The sequence below is a fragment of the Perognathus longimembris genome, chromosome 11, assembly GCF_023159225.1.
Source record: "Perognathus longimembris pacificus isolate PPM17 chromosome 11, ASM2315922v1, whole genome shotgun sequence".
Taxonomy (NCBI): domain Eukaryota; kingdom Metazoa; phylum Chordata; class Mammalia; order Rodentia; family Heteromyidae; genus Perognathus; species Perognathus longimembris.
Window position 1 is genome coordinate 63,955,934 of NC_063171.1, and position 22,189 is coordinate 63,978,122.

Genomic DNA, 22,189 nt, shown 5'->3' on the forward strand with positions numbered 1-22,189 from the left:
GAAGGCAGGAATGTCAAACTTTTGATGTTGCTTCTAGGTAACTCATAGGCCCAGGTAAGGAGTCAATATTTTTGAGCAAAAGTAGCTTTTAGGTCCTATTTTACTGGTTTCTTATCTGCACATCTATAAAAGGACTAAATTTTCCTGTATGCAAAAGAATGTTTATCCGAATATAAAGTTATGATTGCTTAGGGGAAAAAAAGTGAATGTTTATCAGAGTATAAAATTATGGTTGTTTAGAAAAATAAGCGAATGTTTACCAGGTATAAAGTTATGGTTGCTTAGAAGTATAGGGAGGATATTTAAAATAGTTCAAAAGATTTCAAGGGAATAGCAAGAGAATCCAAAAACACAAGGTGAAAAGTTCCTACATTTTTGTCACTCATTTGACATACCTTTGAGTTAGGTGCTAAGCGGGGACACGAATTAGAATGATCCCAACCTCTCTGTGGAACCCACAGGATGATGACAATAAACTAGTAAAAACACTTAAATAAAATCGGTGAGTGCAAAAAGCGAAGACAATAAATCTGTGTGGAGGAGGAAGCCGATGGCTATTTCCCCTGGGGTTTTGGGGGAACTGTTGGCAAAGGAAGCGAGATTTGAAGCACATGAAGTAAGTGGGGGAATTATGCATCTTTCAGGGGAAACTGAGGAGCAGCTCTGCGGGGCTGAGCTTCCAATGCGCTCTGCTGGAAGGTGTAGTAAAGAGGCAGTGTATTCTTCCACACACAGAAGAACAGGCTGGGAGGAGAGAAAGGAAGTTGGACATGCTGGTTGGTGATGGTGGTGATGGTGGAAGGAGGTATTGGAAACTTGGCCTAGCCAAGATGAGCCAGGCAGTGGGCAGCAGTTAGGTTTCCTTCCATTCTGAAGACTGCAGCGGAGCCGTTTGGCTGGTATTCCGGGCCTTGGAAGCAACGCGCAGCAAGAATGGCTTTGCGGCTTGGGTTCTGGGAAACCACGACTTCCTGTTGTCCTGAAAGCAGGGTGGGAAAGATGGCAAGGAGGAAGAAGACATGGAGACCATTGCATTTCCCATGTCTTACACGCCTGTAATCCTAGCTACCCAGGAGGCTGTGATCTGAGGGTCACACTTTGACGACACCTTGCGTAGCAAAGTCTGTGAGACTCTTAGATCCAATTAACCAGCAAAGAGCCAGAAGTGGAAGGGTGGCTCAGTGGTAAAGCACCAGCCTTGGGCAGAAAAAGCTAAGGGACAGCACGCAAACCCTGTGTTAAAGCTCCAATACCGACAAAATAAACATTCACTCCAGGTGAGAAGTTAAATGAACATGTAATTACTGGAGCCTGCAGTTTAGAAGAGGGGCTGGAACCAGACACATACATTTAGAACTACTCAGTACAGTGAAATCCAGAGAAAAGCAACTGGGCACCCAAGTCACTTGGAGCTGCACTGCACTGAAGAGAAGAAGTTTCTTATATTCGCAGGATGTGCTTTCATTCACGGATGGGCCAAGAGGTTTTGCTGCCCAGTGTACAAAATGTAGACAAAAATCAAGAATAAAAATACAGTCCTAGCTATTTGGGGGCCTAGATCTGAACATTGCAGTTCAAACCCAGCCCGGGTAGGAAAATCTGTGAGAGGCCTATCTCCAATTAACCACCGAAAAACCAGAATTGAGCTGTGGCTCAAATGGTAAAGCACCATCCTTGAGGACAAAAACTCAAGAACAGTGCTTGGGCCTTGAGTCCAAGCCCCAGGATAGCAATAGCACACAAGTGCACACGCGTGCTCACACGGACACACACACACACACACACAGGCACATGCACAAAAGAATGTAATTTCAGCAGCAGATTTTTTTTTATATAAAGAATCATCTGACTAAATGGGATCTGAGAATATTTTTTATTTCCCACTGCTGTGAACATAGCACTCTATACCATCCAACCCAGATGGCTGTCTATTTTAAACCATAGTCAATGTCAGAGCTTGCATAGTTCATTTTTATTAGCACCGAAGCCGTTTGCTGTCATCAAGCAACCAAGTCCATGCCAAATTCACCATCTTTTCAGAGCACCCGTAAGCTCCATTCTTTTCCTCTTGCCGAACTCACTCCCGGGTTTTCGTCTTGTCTTGCCCTTCTGATTAATTTTTCTCTGTGTATCTAGGTTCTCCAGTTCATTCAGGCACTCACACTTGAACAGATTCTTAGAATCCTCTGACTCATGCACCCGTTTCATCGCTGTGTGTCTCATGGTTCCTGTGTATGTGCTCCAAATTATTTCAGCATATTGCAGTTTATTGTCTTCCTGGCCCATTATCTTGTCAATAATATATTGTAAAGTATACTGGTCGAGAGTGCTGATCCATTTTGATCATTGTCTACCTTTTCCTGTGGATATTATCTAATCTGATATACTCTATTACCCCTTAGTTGTGTTAAACTTCATTTATAATTTGCTGTGTAAATCTTAGGCTGCATGTTTCTGGCTTTCTGTAATCCATTAGGCCCATTTGTCCACTCAGTACTCTTCATTTCTCTTGGTTATAGTTCCTATTCACCAAACGAATTATATTTATTATCCACCTTTGACTTGGCTTTATGTATACAGTTTTGGTCCTTATTTTCTTAGCAGAGTGGCGTTAGGATGTTCTAAATATCTCATTTGCATTTCATGAGTCTGTCCCCTCTAGTGCACCTACTGGGAAAGTGAAAAACCACTTTCCATCCCTTGTGTTATAATTATCTCTTATGTGGATGGTTCAGAGCGCTCGCTTCCCTTCAAGCAAAATGTCCCCCAAATGTGCTTAAATTTTTCTCCCCAGGATTTTGTTTTGTTTGGTGGTTTGATTTTTTTTTCTAAATCTTTTCTGTTTCATAATTAGAAATTCAAACAGGGCCACCAGTGCTGAGAAGCCACAAAGAGGAAAATTATTTCTATCAAAGCATTTTGTAAATTATAAGGTACTGTTCAAATGCAGAGTAGCCTGTAAATTTCAGGGAAAGATTCCTAGTTGGGAGAAAAAAGATGGTTGTTCTGGAGGTTTAATTTCTCAGATGCATATATATGCATATGTATGTATACATATGTATACATATATGTATATATATAAACATATGTATATATAAACATATACATATATGTATATATAAACATTTTACCAAAAGTACATACACACATATACACATATGTATATATATGTACATATATGTCTATATGGACATTAGGTGAAAAACTTCATTAGAATTGACAATATCTGGGTTGTGGCATGTCCTTGGTCCATGGCTTTAGTTAAGTGATAGTCTTTCCCAGCTTTCATTTACTTACTTGTCATATACAGAGAGAACAAATATCATATAAACTTCAACAAAAAGGTTTTAGCATATTCAAATTAGACATAGAGTTGGGTTCTTAAAACAGAAGGAAAATCTACCGAGTGAGAACTAAGTATAAATCTTACATAAAACTTTCCAGGCAGCAGAGCTAGAGGAAACTAGGTAATTTTAGTTAGTGCTCATGAGCAGAATGAAGAGCACATTCCTCAATGAAGCCAAGGCCACCTTCTCTGCACGGTGGGACTCCGCATTCTTATGCTGTTGCTTTTCCTCTCACACACAAAAAGAAGAGGTTCTTCTCAAGTAATACTGTCTGAATCTAAATACGAACTTGATGTTTATTCTGTTTATATAATCTGGTGGGACGATCCTACAAGTTTTCTAAATCCCAAAGCCATGAGAGCAATGTTCATTAGGTCAGTGTTGATACTGTTCATGGTTTCCAGTAAATTTCCTTCGTTTGGACGACCGTGTCATTGACCTTCCAACAAATCTTATCGATCAGGAAAACAATTTTAATTTCCAGTGAAAAAGAATTAGCTAGGAGACCATTTTACACAATGTTTCACCTACTTGACCGGAATTTAAAAGTCTAAAGGTCCAAGTAAACCAGTCAGGTACTTCTTAAGTTTTATTTTTCACAGTTGGCTATGTATTAAAGCATTACCTTTGACTGTTGTAGTCTGAAATATGTGTAAGATTTTTAAGCATCTCTTAGAATGGAAGAAAAGAGAAGTACACTCTATCGGGGCATACTACCTTTGAATATTACATGGAAAGGCCAATTCATATATGTGGTTGCATAAAAATAAAAGTCACCTTTTCTAGAAACATTTCTCCACTGTGTGTAATGAGAAGTAGCATGTTAAATTAGACTATCTTTTTCCTTGTCTTTTATTTTTTTAATTAGATTAAATTTTATTGTCAAGATGATGTTCAGAGAGGTTACAGTTACATACGTATTGTGTACATTTCTTGTCAAACTTGTAACTCCCTTTCTCATTTTTCTCCTGCTTCTCCCTCTACTTTCCCCCAAAGTTGTACAGTTAATTTCCATCATATTGTCTTGAGAGTATCATTGCTGCATTGGTTCGCCTTTTGTCTTTTGTCACACCATTTTGATGTTCCTCTTCCCTTCCCTAATTCAGATAAATGTATGTCTGATATCCACAGTACCAAAATCAAATACAGTTGGCAACAGGAGTCCTAGCTGAGGCTCACAACAATTCAATAGCTATGTACATATGATCATGTAAGCTGATGCCAAGTAAAACGAACCCCAAAATAGGGAAACAAGAGGTTTTTCATTGTTGTTATTTTTAATGAGTAAAACTTGGGGCATTTGTGGTAGACTATTGTCAAAATTTGTTTTGTGGCTGTTTTGATTTTCAGGAGCTATTTGATCTTGTTAGGGGGCAGTAACTGGAAAGACATTCTGGTAGACATATGTAAAATGGGTAGAAAACAGCTTCAATTAGTTGATATTTATATGGTTCCATTTCATATTTACATGTATGAAGGACTCATCTATTAAATTCTTGATGAGATGAAAAATGCATTGCCAAATCAAAGTTCGGAAGGCAATTAGGATATATGCATATTGTGTTGTATCAGTTTCACGAATTTATCTGTAAACATACGGTGTCAGTCCATGATATGTAAACCAGTAAGTTTAGATCACTTCTGTTGGCAATTTATTTTTAAAAGTTGAATCAAATAAGTAAAATAAATGAATGCTCCCAAAAATTCTCCAAGAAAATAAATTGTTACAAACCAGTGCTCACAAGCTGTAAACTGCTTAAGGACTAAATTTAATGCTTTTCTGCATGTATTATTTCCTCTGGGTTGAGCTCTATCTTAACTTGGGTGATTTGTGGGCAGAGTCTTAAAAGTGATTTCAGCCTGCGACTCATGGCGTAGCATAAATATAGTTGCTGCTTGGGGCAGTAGCAACGGATCTGGCTGTCTGTGACCTTTTTCTTTTTTTTTTTTTCTGATCTCAAATGCTGCACAAATGACTTCATTTGGGGGCTTCAAATTGTTCCTTTGTGCAGTCAATCTTCAGGGTGATGTCAACTTCTTGGTGCTATATACAAAGCAATATATGATCTTTCTGCTAACTTGCAGCCTCACTTCTATTTACCCTAGTCTAAGGACTATCTCAACTTTTGTGGGCTGTGGTTATGTCTTTTGCACTTGCAGTTTTTCTTTTTAATGTAAAATCCCATACATCTTTACTACCAGAAATTGTTCTGTACCAGTCATTGCCTTAAGACTTTTTTTCCATCTAGAATGTAATTTCTTAATGATAAATTTATAGTTAGACAAAGGAAAAACACACAAGTAGAAAGTGGGATGGGTATTTTGCTTTATTTGGGTTGTTTTTAAATTAAACCAAGAAAAACAGAGACTTGGAAAATATGGTTCGTTAGAACTATTGACCTTTTACTATTATCTTATTACTGGAAAAGGAACAAAGATATATTTAGAAAGTCTCTGATGTTTCAGCAAGACTCAGCAAATTTAAATCACTCCCAGGATTAAAGTCGGAAATGTGTACATGAACAAACTTTCCTATGTCCACAAAAGTCATGAGCGTGCATTTGGACTGCAGGAGCTCTCCCACAGATGTGCATTTGTACACTTCATAGGTTTACACACACCATGCACACTCCCGGCAGTCTTTCATCAATGGTAATGCACCATTTCATAATGCAGTTCTTCATGGATAACTTCTAAGGAGTCCCATCCATCATTTCATCATTTCCTGTTTTCTTCCCAAGAAAATCTAAATACCCAATAAATTGCCTGTAAGATGTATTCCTTATATAATATAACAGATCCTCTTAGCTTGATTGTTTTTTTTTTGGCCAGTCCTGGGCCTTGGACTCAGGGCCTGAGCACTGTCTCTGGCTTCCTTTTGCTCAAGGCTAGCACTCTGCCACTTGAGCCACAGCGCCACTTCTGGCCATTTTTCTGTATATGTGGTGCTGGGGAATTGAACCCAGGGCCTCATGTATACGAGGCAAGCACTCTTGCCACTAGGCCATATCCCCAGCCTCTTAGCTTGATTGTCTGTCCCTTGTCAATAAAGCAGCATGCATGGGTAGTGAGAACACTGGTGCCTGTACAAGATAAAAATCTAGGAACACCTCCTTACCATGGCTGTGGCCTGTGAAAAGCACCAAGAAATGTGAGCCAGAATGCTTGCCAACGAACATAGGAAGTTAGACGCCTTCGCTAAGGCATGCGGCAGCCAGAAGGTACGTGTGCAGTTCTGCCCTGTGCAATTGTATCATAAGAACAGGATGAGCTATGCCCTTTGCGGACGCGGCGTCTCTTAGGGAACTTTTCATCTGTTTCTATCCAACGTGTGTGTCATCTGACTTCACACCCAAGCCAATTGGCTGGATCAGCCTCCGGCACAGTATCATGGTTTTAGTGGTCAAGACCTTCCTTTCAAAGCATGTGTGGATACACATGAATTTCAGAGACCGAATACCTCTGATGTCAATAACCAGGGGTTAGCAAGTATTTTAAGTGCTAACGTCCATCTCACCTTTGCTCTCAGTGTAAGTTTGGTGGCAAAGCAGTTGATGTTTGGACTCTTCTTTCCACTGGAGGTTAAATTTTGCTCCAAAGAGAACCTGACATTTATGTAAAGGTATATTTTTCTTAGGCCAATTATCTTTTGGCTTTCAAAAAAACAACACCTTGATATTCAGTTGTTTCTTTGACATTTCGTCTTAGATTATTTCTAAAAAATCTATTCCAGATGATAATTTGTTATAATTTCTTTAATATCTATTTCCAACATTGCCCTCATTCCGCTGGGCCACTGAGATGTACAGGAATTGTTCTTTCTTTGTGTGTGCTGGGGCTGTTTGTGGTATGAATTCTTGGCTGCTTGCTTGGCCTTCCAACTCATAGTTGGCCTCTCTACAAGTTGAAGCTTGCCTCCATCCTGGCTTTTGGCTACTTATTTTGGAGATGGAGACTTGTGGACTTTTCTGCTTGGAACCAAGATCCTCCAGGTCTCAGCCTTCTGAGTAGATAGGATTATAGGTGTGAGCCAATGGCACCCAGTTTATAGCAGTTAGTCTTAACATTTCCTGTTCTTTTGCACTATATACCATTAATGAATCCTATGTTTTTAACCTTGTGAACATTCTGTAAATATCTCTAGTTCTGTTCCTCTTAATGGCCTTGTTGTTAATGGAAACTTTATAACCTCTTTGTAATAAGAGCTGGGTGTGTGGCTTATGCACATTTCTTGTGAGTGTATTCCAAATGTTTTGTAGCCAGAGTGACCTTTGTGAAGCAATAATATAGTACTGTTCACTGAATACTTGTGGAAAATATCATGTTTCTTGACATGTAAGCAAAAATCATTAATTTGTTCTCATACACAAGTACACACACACACACACACACACACACACACACACACACACACACGCATGCATGAACATGAATGCCAGTACTAGGACTTGTACTAAGCCTGGATGCTGTTCTTTTCACCTTCAAAAAATTTAAAAGCCATAAGTCAAAAAAATTATACTTGGGTGCCAGTGGCTCATGCCTGTAACCTAGCTACTCAGGATGCTGAGATCTGGGTTTCCAAGTTTGAAGCCAGTCTGGGTCAGAAAGCATGTGAGACTCTTATCTCTATCCAGCATAAAGCTGGAAGTGGAGTTGTGGCTCAAGTGATAGGGGGCAAGTCTTGAGAGAAAAAGCTATGTGTCCATGCCATGAGTTCTAGCCCCAGTACTGACAAAAACAAAGCAAAACAAAACACAAAACCCTAAAGCCTTGATGACTGTTAGTAGAGAAATGTAAGCACATGCATAAAGAAGTATAGTAAAGGAAAATCATCCTGGATTTTTTTCAAAATGTTGATATTTTAACGTCTGTTTTCTAAACACTGTCATATAATGCTGGTCTTATTTTTCTTATATAATTCAGTATATATACATATATGTATATATATATATATGGAATAAGTTATTTCAGGGGTTAGGAATATGGCTTAGTGGTAGAGTGCTTGCCTTGCATACATGAAACCCTGGGTTCGATTCCTCAGCACCACATGTATAGAAAAGGCCAGAAGTGGCGCTGTGGCTCAAGTGGTAGAGTGCTAGCCTTGAGCAAAAAGAAGCCAGGGACAGTGCTCAGGCCCTGAGTCCAAGCCCCAGAAATGGAAAAAAAAGGGAAACAAACAAAGAAATGTTATTTCATTTAAGTGATGTCAGCATTGAGACTTTAAAATGTGTCCTTACCCTAATGTTGACACTTTTGGCCCAGAAATTGTTTTCGGTTCTTTTTTTTTTTTTTAAATTTTGAAAATTCTTATCCCTTCATACTGCTTTCCCAAGAATTAGTTGTTAGTTTCCGTAAATGATGTCAGAGCGCCATGAAAGGTCAGCTAATCTTAGCCAGTGATTCCTCTTTCTAAATAGTTAACCATTACAGGTTGACCTTGCCCATTGCCTAACTCTTCTGAAGGCTTCTGTGCTCACTTACATTTCTTCCCTGAAGCTGTTCCGTGTGGCATTCTGAAAGCACTTGCTATTTGTATTAGGCCGGGCATGATTTTCTGCTGCTTATAATCCTGGTTGCACACACGTGGGAAAAGCGATTGCACTTCCTCATCTCACTGTGTCACTGTCCTTCATCCCTGGCTCTCTTCTTAAAAGCAGCACTCGTTTCTGCTCAAAGAGAAAGACAAGGGCTCTGTAATACTTCAGCGCATATATTTGGTCCTTCTACTGGGCTTGTTTTTCTGCTTCTAATTCTCTGCTGCAGAGGCTGGAAGTACATCAGAGGATTATTATGAATTCATTGAACATTAGTATGTGCCATGCATTTCATGGGGCATGAGTTCACTCAATCTTCATAACAGCCACTAAAGGAGTGAATATTATGACTGACTTTCCCACTGAGCGTGGCGTTTAAAAAGCTTAAGCAATTCACCTATGTTAGCAACTGAGCAAGGAAAAAGTGTTTGCACATTAATTTATAGTATTATTACTGCTGTTATGAAGTTGAGGTCATTGGCATTCATTTCACCTTTTTGACTTGTGTGTGTGTGTGTGTGTGTGTGTGAGAGAGAGAGAGAGAGAGAGAGAGAGAGAGAGAGAGAGAGAGAGAGAGAGAGAGAGAATGTGCTAGGGCTTGAATTCAGGGCATAGCACTGTCCTTGAGCTTTTTCACTCACGGCTGGCACTCTACCACTTGAGCCTGAGCCACAGTTCTATTTCCACCTTTTTGGTGGTTAGTTGCAGATAAGAATCTCATTGAATTTCTTGCTCAGGCTGTGTTTGAACCTTGATCCTCTTGTCTTTCCTTCCTTCCTTCCCTCCTTTCTGTCACTTTGTCTTTTTCTTTCTTAAGTCAATTTTCTTTTTTTCTTTTCTCTCCCTTTTCTCTCTCTTTGTTTTGGCTATTGATTTATGGGAGATTCTTATAGCATTTTAAAATTAATCCTTACTAGATAAATGGGTTTCCAAATACAAATGCTTTCCACTACTCCTATGATATAGGAGTTTTTTATACTACTGTGGCTCTACTCATGTATTTTTTACTGTTGTGGTTTGAATATCAAATACAAGATATTGCCAAGACCAATGTCAGCAATGTTTTTTTTTCCTGGGAGTTATATAGTTTAAGTCCAAATGTTCAGTCTGTTTTGAGGTGATTTGTGTGTATTGTGTAAGGCAGGATCTGATTTTGTTGACTAAAAGGTATTTAATCTTGCCACTGTCTTGTATTAGATTCAATAATGAAGTCAGCACTCTGATAAATAGTATTACTTGCTTTTACTTTCTTTCCTAAATTGGTTTTCATGTATATCTCATCAGTCTAAATGGCTTGGTGGTTTAAGTTTAAGCAGCAGAGGCCTACATCTATTATGTTCTAGTTAATGAACACCGTTATGTCCAAGGCACTATTTTGCATGCTCTGTACCATTAACGCAGTAAGCAAAGCACTCCCTGAACTTCCCTTTCTATAGCGAAAGGCACCCAAGACACATCAATCACTATAACACAGGCTCGGGAGCCCTGGCGTATGTGTGATGGTGAGGTAGATTTCATAGCTAAGCGGCATTCCTGTAAAGACATGAGGAATGTAAGGCATTAGCCAGGAGAGACTGGACAACAGCTGGGTGCCCCACAGATAAAGGAGACCATCCTGAGGTCAGCTTGACACCTACCTGTCTTCTCATTGGGACAAAGTGGCAAATCCCATTGATTTGCCCCCAGGCAAAGGAGTCCACAGTCAGCCTTCAAGGCAGTGAGGCGTGAGACTGCAGGGTGTCCTGGAGGCAAACGAAATAACCTGAGCTTCCAGTGTACGTGAGACAGGGGAGACCTATTATGGTTTTGCGAGCAGACCCACCCTTTCCAAGCTTAGTCTGCCTGCAATATGGACCACGGGGGGGGGGGGGGGGCTGTTGCAGAAGAGTTGGAGCATCTGCTCCAGTCTGGGGAAGCAAAGATGGCTGCCTGGACCCTTGCAGGAACAGAGGACCCCGGATGTACTTTGAGCGGAGGAGGAGGAGCTGCTGAGAATTTGGATGGCAATTGTGAGACAGGGAAGATGGATCCAGGATTTTGGCTAAGCCAGTGGGATAACTAAATTTACCAACCAGAGGCGCAGAGGAGGAAGGGAGACTAGAACTTATGCGTTCTTGCATGGTACATGAAACAAGAGCTTGCGCATGCTTCCGTGCTGAGACTGATGTCTGTGGAGGCTTCCATGTTGACACTGGCATCTGTGCACGCTTGTAAGTTTAAGTATCAGCCCCAGTCAGTGTGGTGGAATGCAGTAAGGCGCAGGAGGCAATCAAAGACGGGATTGCAGAATAGCCACAGGCACTGGGATCTTATTCTGAACATAATAAAAGACACCTAGAGTTAACACAAAGGGAGGAAGAAGATATGTCCTGGAATTTAAAAACATCCTTCTGTACCCAGACTAAATATTTACGTATCTCTGACATGGTTTATTTTACTTGGAAGCAGTAAAATTTTCAGTATTATGAAAAGTCTTTCCTGAGATTTTGATTGGGTGGTTGGTTGGGTGGTTGATTTAGAAGTGTTAAGTGCTAAGGGGTAGACCCAGGGCCTTTCTCCACAGGTGCTTGACTGCTTGAGCCACACATTTTCTTGGACCTAGGGCCTCACTAACTTGCCCTTTGCTGGTGTTGCACTTGTAATCCTCCTCCTCCTTTGAAAAGACTTTTTTTTTTCTGAATCAGTTTGGAAACCAGAAGTGAAAGGAAACAAACTCAAACAATGCCTGTTCCTGCTTCAGGAGGAAAATGATAATTTCCAATTTTCTCTCTCTGTCCTTTGGTCCATCTACCTGTTTCTCCAGGGTTCACCACCTTAGGCTTTGTTGCTGCTAACAATTTACGAGTCAAGATCTATGCTATTTAGCTTACACAAACAGGGAGATTGTCATAAAAGGCTGGAAAACGTATTGCTGGGAAATAGCTGAATATTATTTCAATTCTTCCTGGACATAAATGAATTGTTCACTTGTTGGCAACAGAAATCATAGTAGATGTCCAAAATCGTGTTCCGATTTCCTTGAAAGCCTCGCGGGGACCTCATTTACACATCATCAGACTCTCTTGTCTTCAGTGTAAATCAAATCGCATGTTAACGTTTACACTGGGTTGTGCAACAACAGCCACCGCCCACTTTTAGAACATGTCCATCATGCAATTCCTGGCATGAGTCCCAGCCAACCACCGATCTGCTTGATGTCACTTTCCTGTATATTTCATATAAACACAAGTGTATGTGTTCATTTTCCTGTCACTTCTCTTCACCCAGCACACGACTCCATTTCTTATTCCACTCCCTCCCTCTCTTCCTTCCTCCTGCCATCCTTCCTCACTCCCTTCTCCCCCTCCCATCTCTCTTCTTCCCACCCTCCCTTCCTTTCCCTCCTCTCCCCTTAGTCCTCCCCTTCCTCCTTTCCGTCTCTCTTCTTTCTTTCCCTGAACAGGACTGTGCTCTTCTGTAGGCCATTTGGGCTGGTATAATTAAGAACTTGCATCTGCATGCTTTATAGAAAGCACATCTGTACTTCTCACACTGGTGTGCCCAAGGTCGAGCAACCTCAAGTTTCGGGTGAAGTGAATGCCTTCTCTCCAGCCAGTCCTTCCCTGACATCAGGATTCCTGCTCACGAGAGGACTCTGCTCCCAGTTAATCAGTTTCTAGTTTCCATCTTTATTTCTGTTGCATTGGGAAGCTTTCAACATGAATATTTTGTTTTGGGGGGGCACAGGCTCCAACCATAGCATTTCAACGTGGCTCCCCCAATGTATGCCCCCTTTTCATACAGAATGTCTCTCAGTGCCTTCTAGTAGCTCTGAAAGTTTAACCTTGCATAATTACCCAATAGAGTAAACAATCCTGAGGTTCAAGGGTGGATTGTTTTGGCTCCATGTCAGACCTTCTACACACAAGCCAGGGGTTGGCTCCCAGGTCCTGGGGTGCCCCACCCCCTGTGGGGGGTCTGGGCCCTGTCTCTGCTCTGCTGGCGATGGTGGCTGTATAGTGAAGGGACCAGTGATGACAATGCATGTCTAGGTTTCCAATAGATATCGCCCAGTGGCAACTGCGATTCCCACCTCTGGGGCGCTGCTCTTCCTAGTCCTGGAAACATCCTTTGACACTTCCATGGTGTAGCTTTCCTTCCAGATCATCCATGCTGCACAGCTAGAGTCTGCCCCGTGAGGACTCTACCCCAATGCCCCTGTGCTCAGGAGCACCTCTTGGATGCACTTGTGATATACCTGAGTTGTCCCCCAAATATTGTACCCCAACGCAAGGGTCAGAGTCCCGAAGCTGCCCTCAGGGACCAACCCAGAAGTGGCACAAGCACTCGGGGCTTCTCCCTTGAAACAGCTCTGTCCAAGGCCCAGCGGCCCTGGCCTGTGTGTGAAGGACACTGAAAGGCCTACAGGGTCATCTGCCATCCATCCGGATGGAGAACCTCGCCTTAGGCGTGAATCTCAAAGCCTTTGTGTTTTCTCCTAGGCACTGTTTTTGTCTTCTTGGAGAGGATACAAATCTTCCAAATCTGTGTTTTGCCACCCTTTGCTTATAAATGCCATCTTTAATCCATTTCTGTCTTCTCCCATTTTAGCGTGCCGTCAGGAGATGTCTTGAAAAACCCAGAGCACTTACTTAAATTAGAGATTTCTTTTGCCAAACGTTCCAGTTCCATCATCATTCTTAAGTTCTGCCTTTCTCAAAGTACCAAGACATGGAAGTAATTCAGTCACGTCATTCCATGTTGTTAAAGAGATGGCCTTTCTCCTCCTTTCCAGTAAAATATTCCTTGTGTTTGTCTAATAAGTTATCAGAATGGCTTTTACTGTCCATATTTCTACCAACAGTCTAGTTACAACTACTTCTGTAATCTTTAAGAAGATTTAGATTCTCTGCTAATCTTCTATTCTGATTCCTTACAAAGTTACCAATTTAGCACTCCATTTAGTGAAATATAGGCTGTTTCTATCACTTACCTCTACTTTTTTCTGCCCATTCTTCTGTTTCAAACCTGCTCCGGTACTTTTTAGGTATTTGATATAGCAACTTCCAGCTTCTAAGTACCAAAATCTGTGTTGATCTTCTGCTATAGCAAATATCTCTGATATGGGATAATTTATAAACAACAGAAAGTTACTGCTAATAGAGTTAGAGGCTGAGATTTCCAATATTGAAATCTATAAGGATAAGTGTCCAGCTAGGAGTTGTTCCTGTGTCTTTTTCCAACAGAGTGTTGTCTTGCTGTATCTTTTTACTCAAGCATCCCACAGTGAAGAAATGAGAAAAAATAAATGGCCACCTCAGAACAAACAAATAAACATACACAGTAAATGTCTCCTTTCTTATTCACTTTTGGTATTTGGGGCAGGAATGAGATTTAGCAATATCTGGTCTCCAAGCTTGTATGAATGACTATAAATGGATTTGATATTTCAGTTAGTAATTTTGGTGGTCATAATATATTGGCTATTAGCCAAAATGAGACTGTCTGTTTAGTCTAGTGACACACTTCAAACATATTTTTCTGAGAACAAACATTGTAAAACATGAGAACTCAACTGTAGACTGGCTGTATGAACCATGCCTTGGCTTTGAGAGAGCAATGGTGAGAGACCACGTGCCTATTTGCAAGTTTTAACAGTAATGCACCTTTTGCTTTTTTAGCATTTGTGGAATCCAGCATCTGGAGCGAATAGGAAAGAAGCTGAATCTCTTTGACTCCCTCTACTTCTGCATTGTGACATTTTCTACTGTGGGCTTTGGGGATGTCACTCCGGAGACGTGGCCCTCCAAGCTTTTCGTTGTTGCTATGATCTGTGTTGCGCTGGTGGTTTTACCCATACAGGTAAACATGACCTTTGTTCATTTTATAGAAGCATACAACTCCTATGAGATTGAATCTTTCACATTTTATAATAAACACAGGCTGGTTAATAATAACATCAACTATTTAAATTATTTCAGAAATGCTTATTTTTGGGCATTTCATTACAAACACTGAGTTGTTTCTTTTCCTCCAGTCAGAGCTGATAACTCATATTATTTCTGTTACTTGTTTCCTCTTAAACACAGAGTTAAGCATATTCTTCATGAGATTTTTTTTTTACTGATAAGTTAATAAACTAAAGAAGTAAATTTGGGAAGGATTGATTTCTCTTCATTCTTGCAAATAAAGCCTAAAACTATATAATGCAATGGGATGAAGATTTATTGGTTATATTGGTTAATTAAAACCAAATCAAGACCTGGAGTTTAAATAGCATTGCTGCATTTTGGGCAGTGACTATGGAGCTCCCAAGGGGACAGAAATATTCAATGTGATTACAGATGAGTAGATTCAGCCTCTCACCTCTCATCTCCTGAATCCTGGATGTTCCAATAATGAAGTCAGTCAGAAATGCAAACTCAACTTGCAAGCTTATTCCACAACCTTGCCCCCGGTGAATCTAAAAGTGCCACAAACAGGAACAAAAATGGCAACACCCACACCACCCATGGCTTCCTGACATTTGCCCTGGGTGCCCTCACTTCCCACCCACAAGGTCAGCTTCCGCAGAGCTAGAAGGTGGCATTGAGGTCCTGCCACTTCCCTTTGCAAGACACATGTGTGTAGCTAGGCAGAAGAATGTGTAGAAATACACACGAGATTTTCTCTTTCCCTCAGCCCATGACACGGCAAGCCAACATCAGGGGGATAAACAAGCATCTTGTTGTCTTGGTAGGACACCGTAGTAACATCATGTTGATGTGTTTTTTGGAGACTTGAAGCTCCCAAGTGACATCAGTAAACTCTGAAGATCGTGATTTGATTCTCACTGCATCCCATCTAAGAAACTCGAGTGTAATGAACAGTAGATGTACTGCACTCATTTTTAAAAGAAATGTTTTTTTTTTTGTCTGTCTGGTGTTTCCATTCACATGTGGAAAATACACTAACTGCAGTTTGAACAGCTGGCCTACTTGTGGATGGAAAGACAAAAGTCAGGAGGCAACTACAGCCGCCACAGGGCCCAGACTGAAAAGCATGTTGTGCTGTGCGTCAGCTCCCTGAAGATCGACTTACTGATGGATTTCTTAAATGAATTCTATGCACATCCAAGACTGCAGGTACATTTGGATTATATTATTCATGATACCACACCATACATGCTAACATCTTGTCAAAGCCAATTAAGCAGCCGGCCAGCATGGTGGAGGGTTTTTATTTATGCATTTCCAAATTTAGAAGTAGTATATGAAATACAAATATAACCAGGAACATAGAGAAATGCAGAAGGAATAAATAATATTTTAAAGTTCTTTCTGTATCTACACATAAAGCCAGATGGGATTATGTTAATTCTAGAAACAAAAGATCTTCTTTGAATTAAAAGATTACTTTCTCCTCTGTTGGGTAAAGCATCAATGACTTTTTTTTTTAATGAAACTGAATTTTAACATAAAGTGTAAGAAAACAATAAGGAAGTCATTACAAGGTCATCTGTTCTGTTGAATACTTGAGAATTGTAGAAAATATTGCTAAGGGAAGTCTAGAAGGTCCTTTGTTTGTTGTCAAGAATATAAGAAGTTCTATATATAGATGCAGCAAATGACCAAGAATGGTATGGGAATTAGGCAAATTAAAAACATAAATGCAGAAAGGTCCTTTTGTTTGTCTGTACAGATAACAAATCTTTCGATATTTCTTCTACTTGCAGAGTACAGGGTCAATGGAGATTTGGTTTCTTTTCTTTCCTGCTTGCTGAATTTAGTACAATTTAAAGAAATAAGAGTCACTGGTTTTGTATGTCATCAATCAGTTTTTGTCAAGAGGTAGAATAATCTCAAGGACAAACACAGTGATACGTATATCTAATTATCCTTCCCTTAAAATAAAGAAAACATTTGGGAGACGCTTTTAATGATTATATTTTTACATTAAAATTAATTTATAAGTGAAAACTGTATAATATATTCCTCTGTTTTAATATTCATTATTTTGTATTTTTGTAGAAATTCTTTATCATGTTTTAGAGTGAAATTTAGAAATTTTAGAGTGGTATAGTCAGATCTAGTTGGGGGAAAATTTGATCCTACAATAAATAATTTAATCTACTATCCATATGGATAATTCTGAAAACTCTGAATGTTCCCACTAAACATACTCTGTGTGTGTGTGTGTGTGTGTGTGTGTGTGTGTGTGTGTGTGCATGCATGCCAGTGCTGGGACTTGAACTCAGGACTTCACTTTCTATCTTGGCCTTTGCATTCTAGTCTGTGACATGAGCCACAGCTCCACTACTGACCTCTTAATGGTTAACTGGAGGGAATATTCTCACGGATGTGTCTACTCAGGATGGATGTGATCCTTGATCCTTAGAGCTCATCCTCCTAAGTAGCTAGGACTATAGGTGTAAACCACAGTGCCCAGCCTCCTCACAAAACGTATTATTAGAATAATATAGTAATGAATGTTTATCATGATATTTCAGTCCCTGTAGATGCTTGCCTAAAACCGTTATATAAGGGGAAAAAGTGAAGGAAGGGTGACATTTTTCCAAGCAGCATTGGCTCATTACTTGACTTACGAAATTGTAACCCCTTGGTACTTTAACTTAATAACAGCAACTAAAAATCAGAACAACAGCAAAAAAAAAATATATCATTTAGAAAGCACTTGTATTTTCTCCAAAAGACTTCACATTTCCTAATATTTTCATCTTTCACCCTTCTACTTTATTTGCTTTTCATTTCTTCAGTACCTCTTGCTCTTCAACTGCCCAGCAACAATTTTTCCAAATTATCAGCTCGTAATCATATCACCCAATAATACCAATCACTATGGGTTCTACCTGGAATCGAACATGTCATTTCGGATGCTAAGAGGTTATGAATTGAACCTTAGTTCACATGTTCTCAAATGTTGAACTTACCTGTGTGAGAAGCCACTGAAAGCCTGAGTGTTTGCACACCCCTCCCGTTTTGTTTTGAGTAGGATTATTACGTGGTGATTTTATGCCCTACTGAGATGGACGTGCAAGTTCGAAGGGTCCTGCAGATTCCCATGTGGTCCCAGAGGGTGATCTACCTTCAAGGTTCAGCACTGAAAGATCAGGATCTACTGAGAGCCAAGTAGGTATTCTTCTCTCTGCTCCAGTTTTGAAGATGACAGTTAATGATGCTTTGGCGTCTCTTCTCCCGTCCAACTCTGAGTCGTGGTCAGTGTTGCAAGACTTATTATTTTTTTTAATGCTTATTTGAACGTGGACGTTGGACTTGGACTAAGTGGGGGTCCCCATGTGAGAAGGATGTGACTCCTCCTCTTTCCAGCCCCGTCGTGGGTCAGTCACGCTTTCCAGCTGTCGGTGCCTTCCGTGCCCTGGGAAGTGCGCCTTGACACCATTGTCTCAGCTGCTGATGGCTGCCAGGCTTGTCCAGCCTGTCTGCTAGAGTTGTCCCCAAATCCCTGCCTGCTGCTTTTGTTCTACAAATAAAAACATCGGGCTAAGAAACACGGGAGACATTCGCAGAGAGGAGTCAGAGTTGCCCATCTTAACGAGCTTGCAGACAGCGCTTGTGTTGTCTGGTGGCAGCGTCAGCAGGGTCCCCGGGGGCTGCGGGAACCGGGAGGTGGGAGGCAGATGTCCCTGCGCCACCTGTGCGCCAGGCACGGAGGCCACGGGGTGCTGTCATCACGGAGGGCCCCGAGCAGGTGCAGACCGCTCACCGGGCATCAGCAACTCCCAGCAGATGGCTGCCTTAGCCCCTGAGGCCAGAAGACACCCGCAGCAGATAGCGTTTCCTAGGTCCTTCCCACTGCCTGGGAAGTTCAACATGTCTTCAAGGGGCGCCATGGGGTCTTTTAGATTTAGAAGCCTTTCCACTGCCTTTCTTTCCTTCTTCCCAGATGGCATAAGTGTGAGTGTGCATGTGTGTGTGTGTGTTCAAGGGATGACAGAAAAGGAATAAACCCCCTTCCCTGCATAATCGTGAAAATGATGACCGGATGCGCAATCATCAGGAAACCCGGTGTCATGTTTGACTCATCAACATCACTGTCGTTTAGGGCTTTCCCTGGGTGTCATTTCTGAAACAAAAGAATCACTAGAAACTGCCGCAAGAACAAATGGCGCCCTCTCGGGTCACGAAGTGTGTGCAGGCAGAGTCATGCTTTGGGTGGGCTGAGGTCTTCCTGCACATCACCATGAGCAAGGAAGAGTTCAGTGAGTCACTGGAAGATTCCAGAACCCGGGCTCAATCCTGGCTCCCGACCAGGTGGTTATATGACAGTTCAGCAGGGGTCATGACTTTACATTAATGGATACAGGCTGTCTGTTGATAGTCTTGAGTGGACAGTCAGTATGTCCAATGTATTTGGTGAGTGAAATTCTTGGCACGGTAAGTACAGATAAACTCCACTGTACCTTCAGTATGAATTTGTGTGACCTATGGGAGCTTTCCCCTATGAAATAAATTAATCTGAGTCATTAATTAAGCTAGATGCTGTGTTTGGGGCTCTGGAGTGCTTTCAGGGTGTGATTCTTTTCTTCTTCTGTCTGTGTTCAGGATGGACGATGCGGAGGCCTGCTTCATTCTGAGCAGCCGATGTGAAGTAGACAGGACCTCCTCTGTAAGTTGTGCTTTTCCACATTGGGAGATTTTTGTTAACTTCATTTTGTAAAAGTCTGCGTATTAAAAAATATCGGTGAACTTAAATTTTCACTTACGAGCAGCAACTATTTCTTCGCCATTTAGCCACACTATACAGAGTTCCACGAACTATTTGATCCGTGTAAGGGTTCTTTAAGTAGTTTCTCCTAATTCTCTGGATTTCTGTTGATCAGGATTAACACAGATAGACGACTTTTGGTTGTGAACTTGCCCATTGTTGTTCAAGGAACCTCATTGTTCTCAACTCTGAAAGAAGGCAGAGGGTTCAGGAATGCCACATTACCATCAGTTGGAGACTTCTGAAAATACATATGCATTTATGAAAATGTAATTCAAGGCACCTAGGGTGGGGGTTGGGAGTCTTGTGGTTGTTGTGTTCCATAAACATATAAGTTAATGAAATACATGATTAAATTGTGACTTCAGTTTGGCTAAAGAGTACCTTTGAAGTGTGTGTGTGTGTGTGTGTGTGTGTGTGTGTGTGTGTGTGTGTGTGTGTGTGTTTTAAGGTCTTGAGTATTTTGTTCTGGTTGCTGTGTTTCTAACCCATCTCAGCACTGATTTGTGTGTGGTGCTCACACCAATGAGAACTCCGGAATAATGCTTGTGGTGACAACAGGAAAGATAGACAATATAACAGAAAATAAAGAAAACAGGCTCTGACGGACTTGTGCCACGTGTGCGGAGACTAGCAAGTAGGCACCGTCTGTGGTGGGAGTCGAAGGCTGTCAAATGTGCAGGCTGTCCTTTGTGGAGATATCCCTCAAACTCCCCCCAGTGTTTTAATCTTTTTTTTAATATATATAAATATTAAACCAACATTCTCATTGCTCCTTTGAAGAGGGTGACAGTGGGTTAAATTATGTCCCCACCAAGTTTGTGCGTTACAAGTCCTAACCCTTAAAAAGCTTGGAACCTGGGTCTATGTGGAGAGAAGCTCCTGAAAGCCATAATTAAGTGGTTATGAGGTCGCACAGCAAAGTCTACTCCAAACTGACCCATGTCCTGCTTAAAAAAGACAAAAAAGAAAAATTCAAGACAGATGTAGATACAGGAAAGAGTCCAAATGAACATGAAAGCAACTCACTGGAGCCAAGGAAAGAGAGAGAGAAGTCTGGAACAGATTCTTCCCTCCCTGCTTCGCAGGGGACCAACCCTGCCAAAATCCCCTCAGCAGCCGGAGCTGTGAGACAAGGAATTCCTGTGTTTAACTCACCCAGGGTTTGTGGTTCTTCATTACCGAAGCTAGTAGCTGGGCATAAACCAAACAAATGATTGGAACAGTTGTATAATGCTTCTTAAGATATATCATATGTATATGTATATGTCATCGCTTCCTTCCTTTCCACATTTACTACTTTAATTAAACTCAGACCCTCTCAGCCCACGTAAGCACAATTTCAACAGCTTCCTTGTGGGTTTGGCTTAGTTAGTAGTCCAAACCTATTTACTGAGAAAATGAATTCAAGTTGATCCTATTCTTGTGTTTCTTTAATGATCATAACAATACAATTTTGAGTCATGTGTCCCTCATGTTAACTTTTTTGTTGTAAAAGACTTACATTCTTTTGATCTCTTTCCTAACACTGGGTGACAAGAGCAGTGAAAACATTAGGAAGTGGATGTATAACATCTTCTAGAGTTCTCTATAAGATGAATTTGGGAGCCTGCCAGGTATCAGTACATTCTATTTCCCGTCGACACTACTGAATTGGAGAGAAATTGATGACATACTTACAGTATAAGGACAAAGGGTTGGTGAAGTGAGATCACCACAGTAGAATTTTGGAAGTTTAAGAGAGCAGTAGATGAATGGCAGCAAACTCATATGGAAAGAAGTTAAAATTTAGGCTGTAAGAGGAAAGACACGAGACAGAGGATGCTTTTTGCAACAGAACTTGAGAGTCTCAAAAGTCTCAGAAAATAGAGGTGCCAGATGCCTTTGAAAGTAGGGCTCTGTGTAGGCCTCGCTGTGTGAGCAGTGGTTAAGACTCAGTAAGGAAGAGAAGAAAGTAGCTGGGTTTCTTGACATATCCATTGCTGGCGACCCTCCACACCTCTGAAGTTTTACCGTTTAGTCAGTGTGAGCTCAGGTCACCCTCCTTTCTGAAACATTAGACACAGTTGTGGGGTTCCTGACATCCAGAATTTAGGGGAACTTGAAACAAAACGCCTCAGGGAAAGTGCCAGGCCATTCCTGAATTCTCTTTGTATACCAAGAGATCATTCACCTCTCCATCAAGCCGAGATCTGTGTGTTTGTATGTGGAGTATGTCTGTGGTGTTGTGTGTGTGTGTTTGATATATATGTGCTGTGCAGTGTGTGTAGTATGTAATGTGTGCGATCATATAAACATATGAATCTGGTGTCTCCAGGGCACTGTCACAGAGCAGTCTTCGTAGTAAAGCCCATTTGAAAGACTCCCCATTTTCACTCAGGTCCCTGCAGCGCAAGCTGCAAGTAGAGCTGTGGCTTAAGTGGCAGAGCTCCCTCCTTGAGTGTAAAAGCTCTTGAGTTCTTGAGTTCAAGCTCCAATCCTGGAACCAAAAAAAAAAAAAAAAAGGAGAAAAACCAGGAAAAAATACTACCAGCCACAGTCAGAAATATGGAGATAATTGAGACACTAGAATGTAAAGGCTTCATTGGGGCGGCTTGTGTGTTA

The 22,189-nt window shown here is 41.1% G+C and overlaps 1 protein-coding gene across 6 annotated transcripts in view; it reads left to right on the forward strand.

Moving 5' to 3' along the window:
* Kcnt2 (potassium sodium-activated channel subfamily T member 2) overlaps positions 1-22,189 on the forward strand; it is a 274,397-nt gene that overhangs the window by 128,432 nt on the left and 123,776 nt on the right. For all 6 annotated transcript variants that reach the window (XM_048357403.1, XM_048357404.1, XM_048357406.1 and 3 more), the window contains 4 exons: positions 14,542-14,722; positions 15,820-15,984; positions 17,852-17,988; positions 19,423-19,486. In XM_048357403.1, coding sequence (XP_048213360.1) covers positions 14,542-14,722; positions 15,820-15,984; positions 17,852-17,988; positions 19,423-19,486 — 547 coding nt within the window. The remainder of the gene's footprint in view (positions 1-14,541; positions 14,723-15,819; positions 15,985-17,851; positions 17,989-19,422; positions 19,487-22,189) is intronic.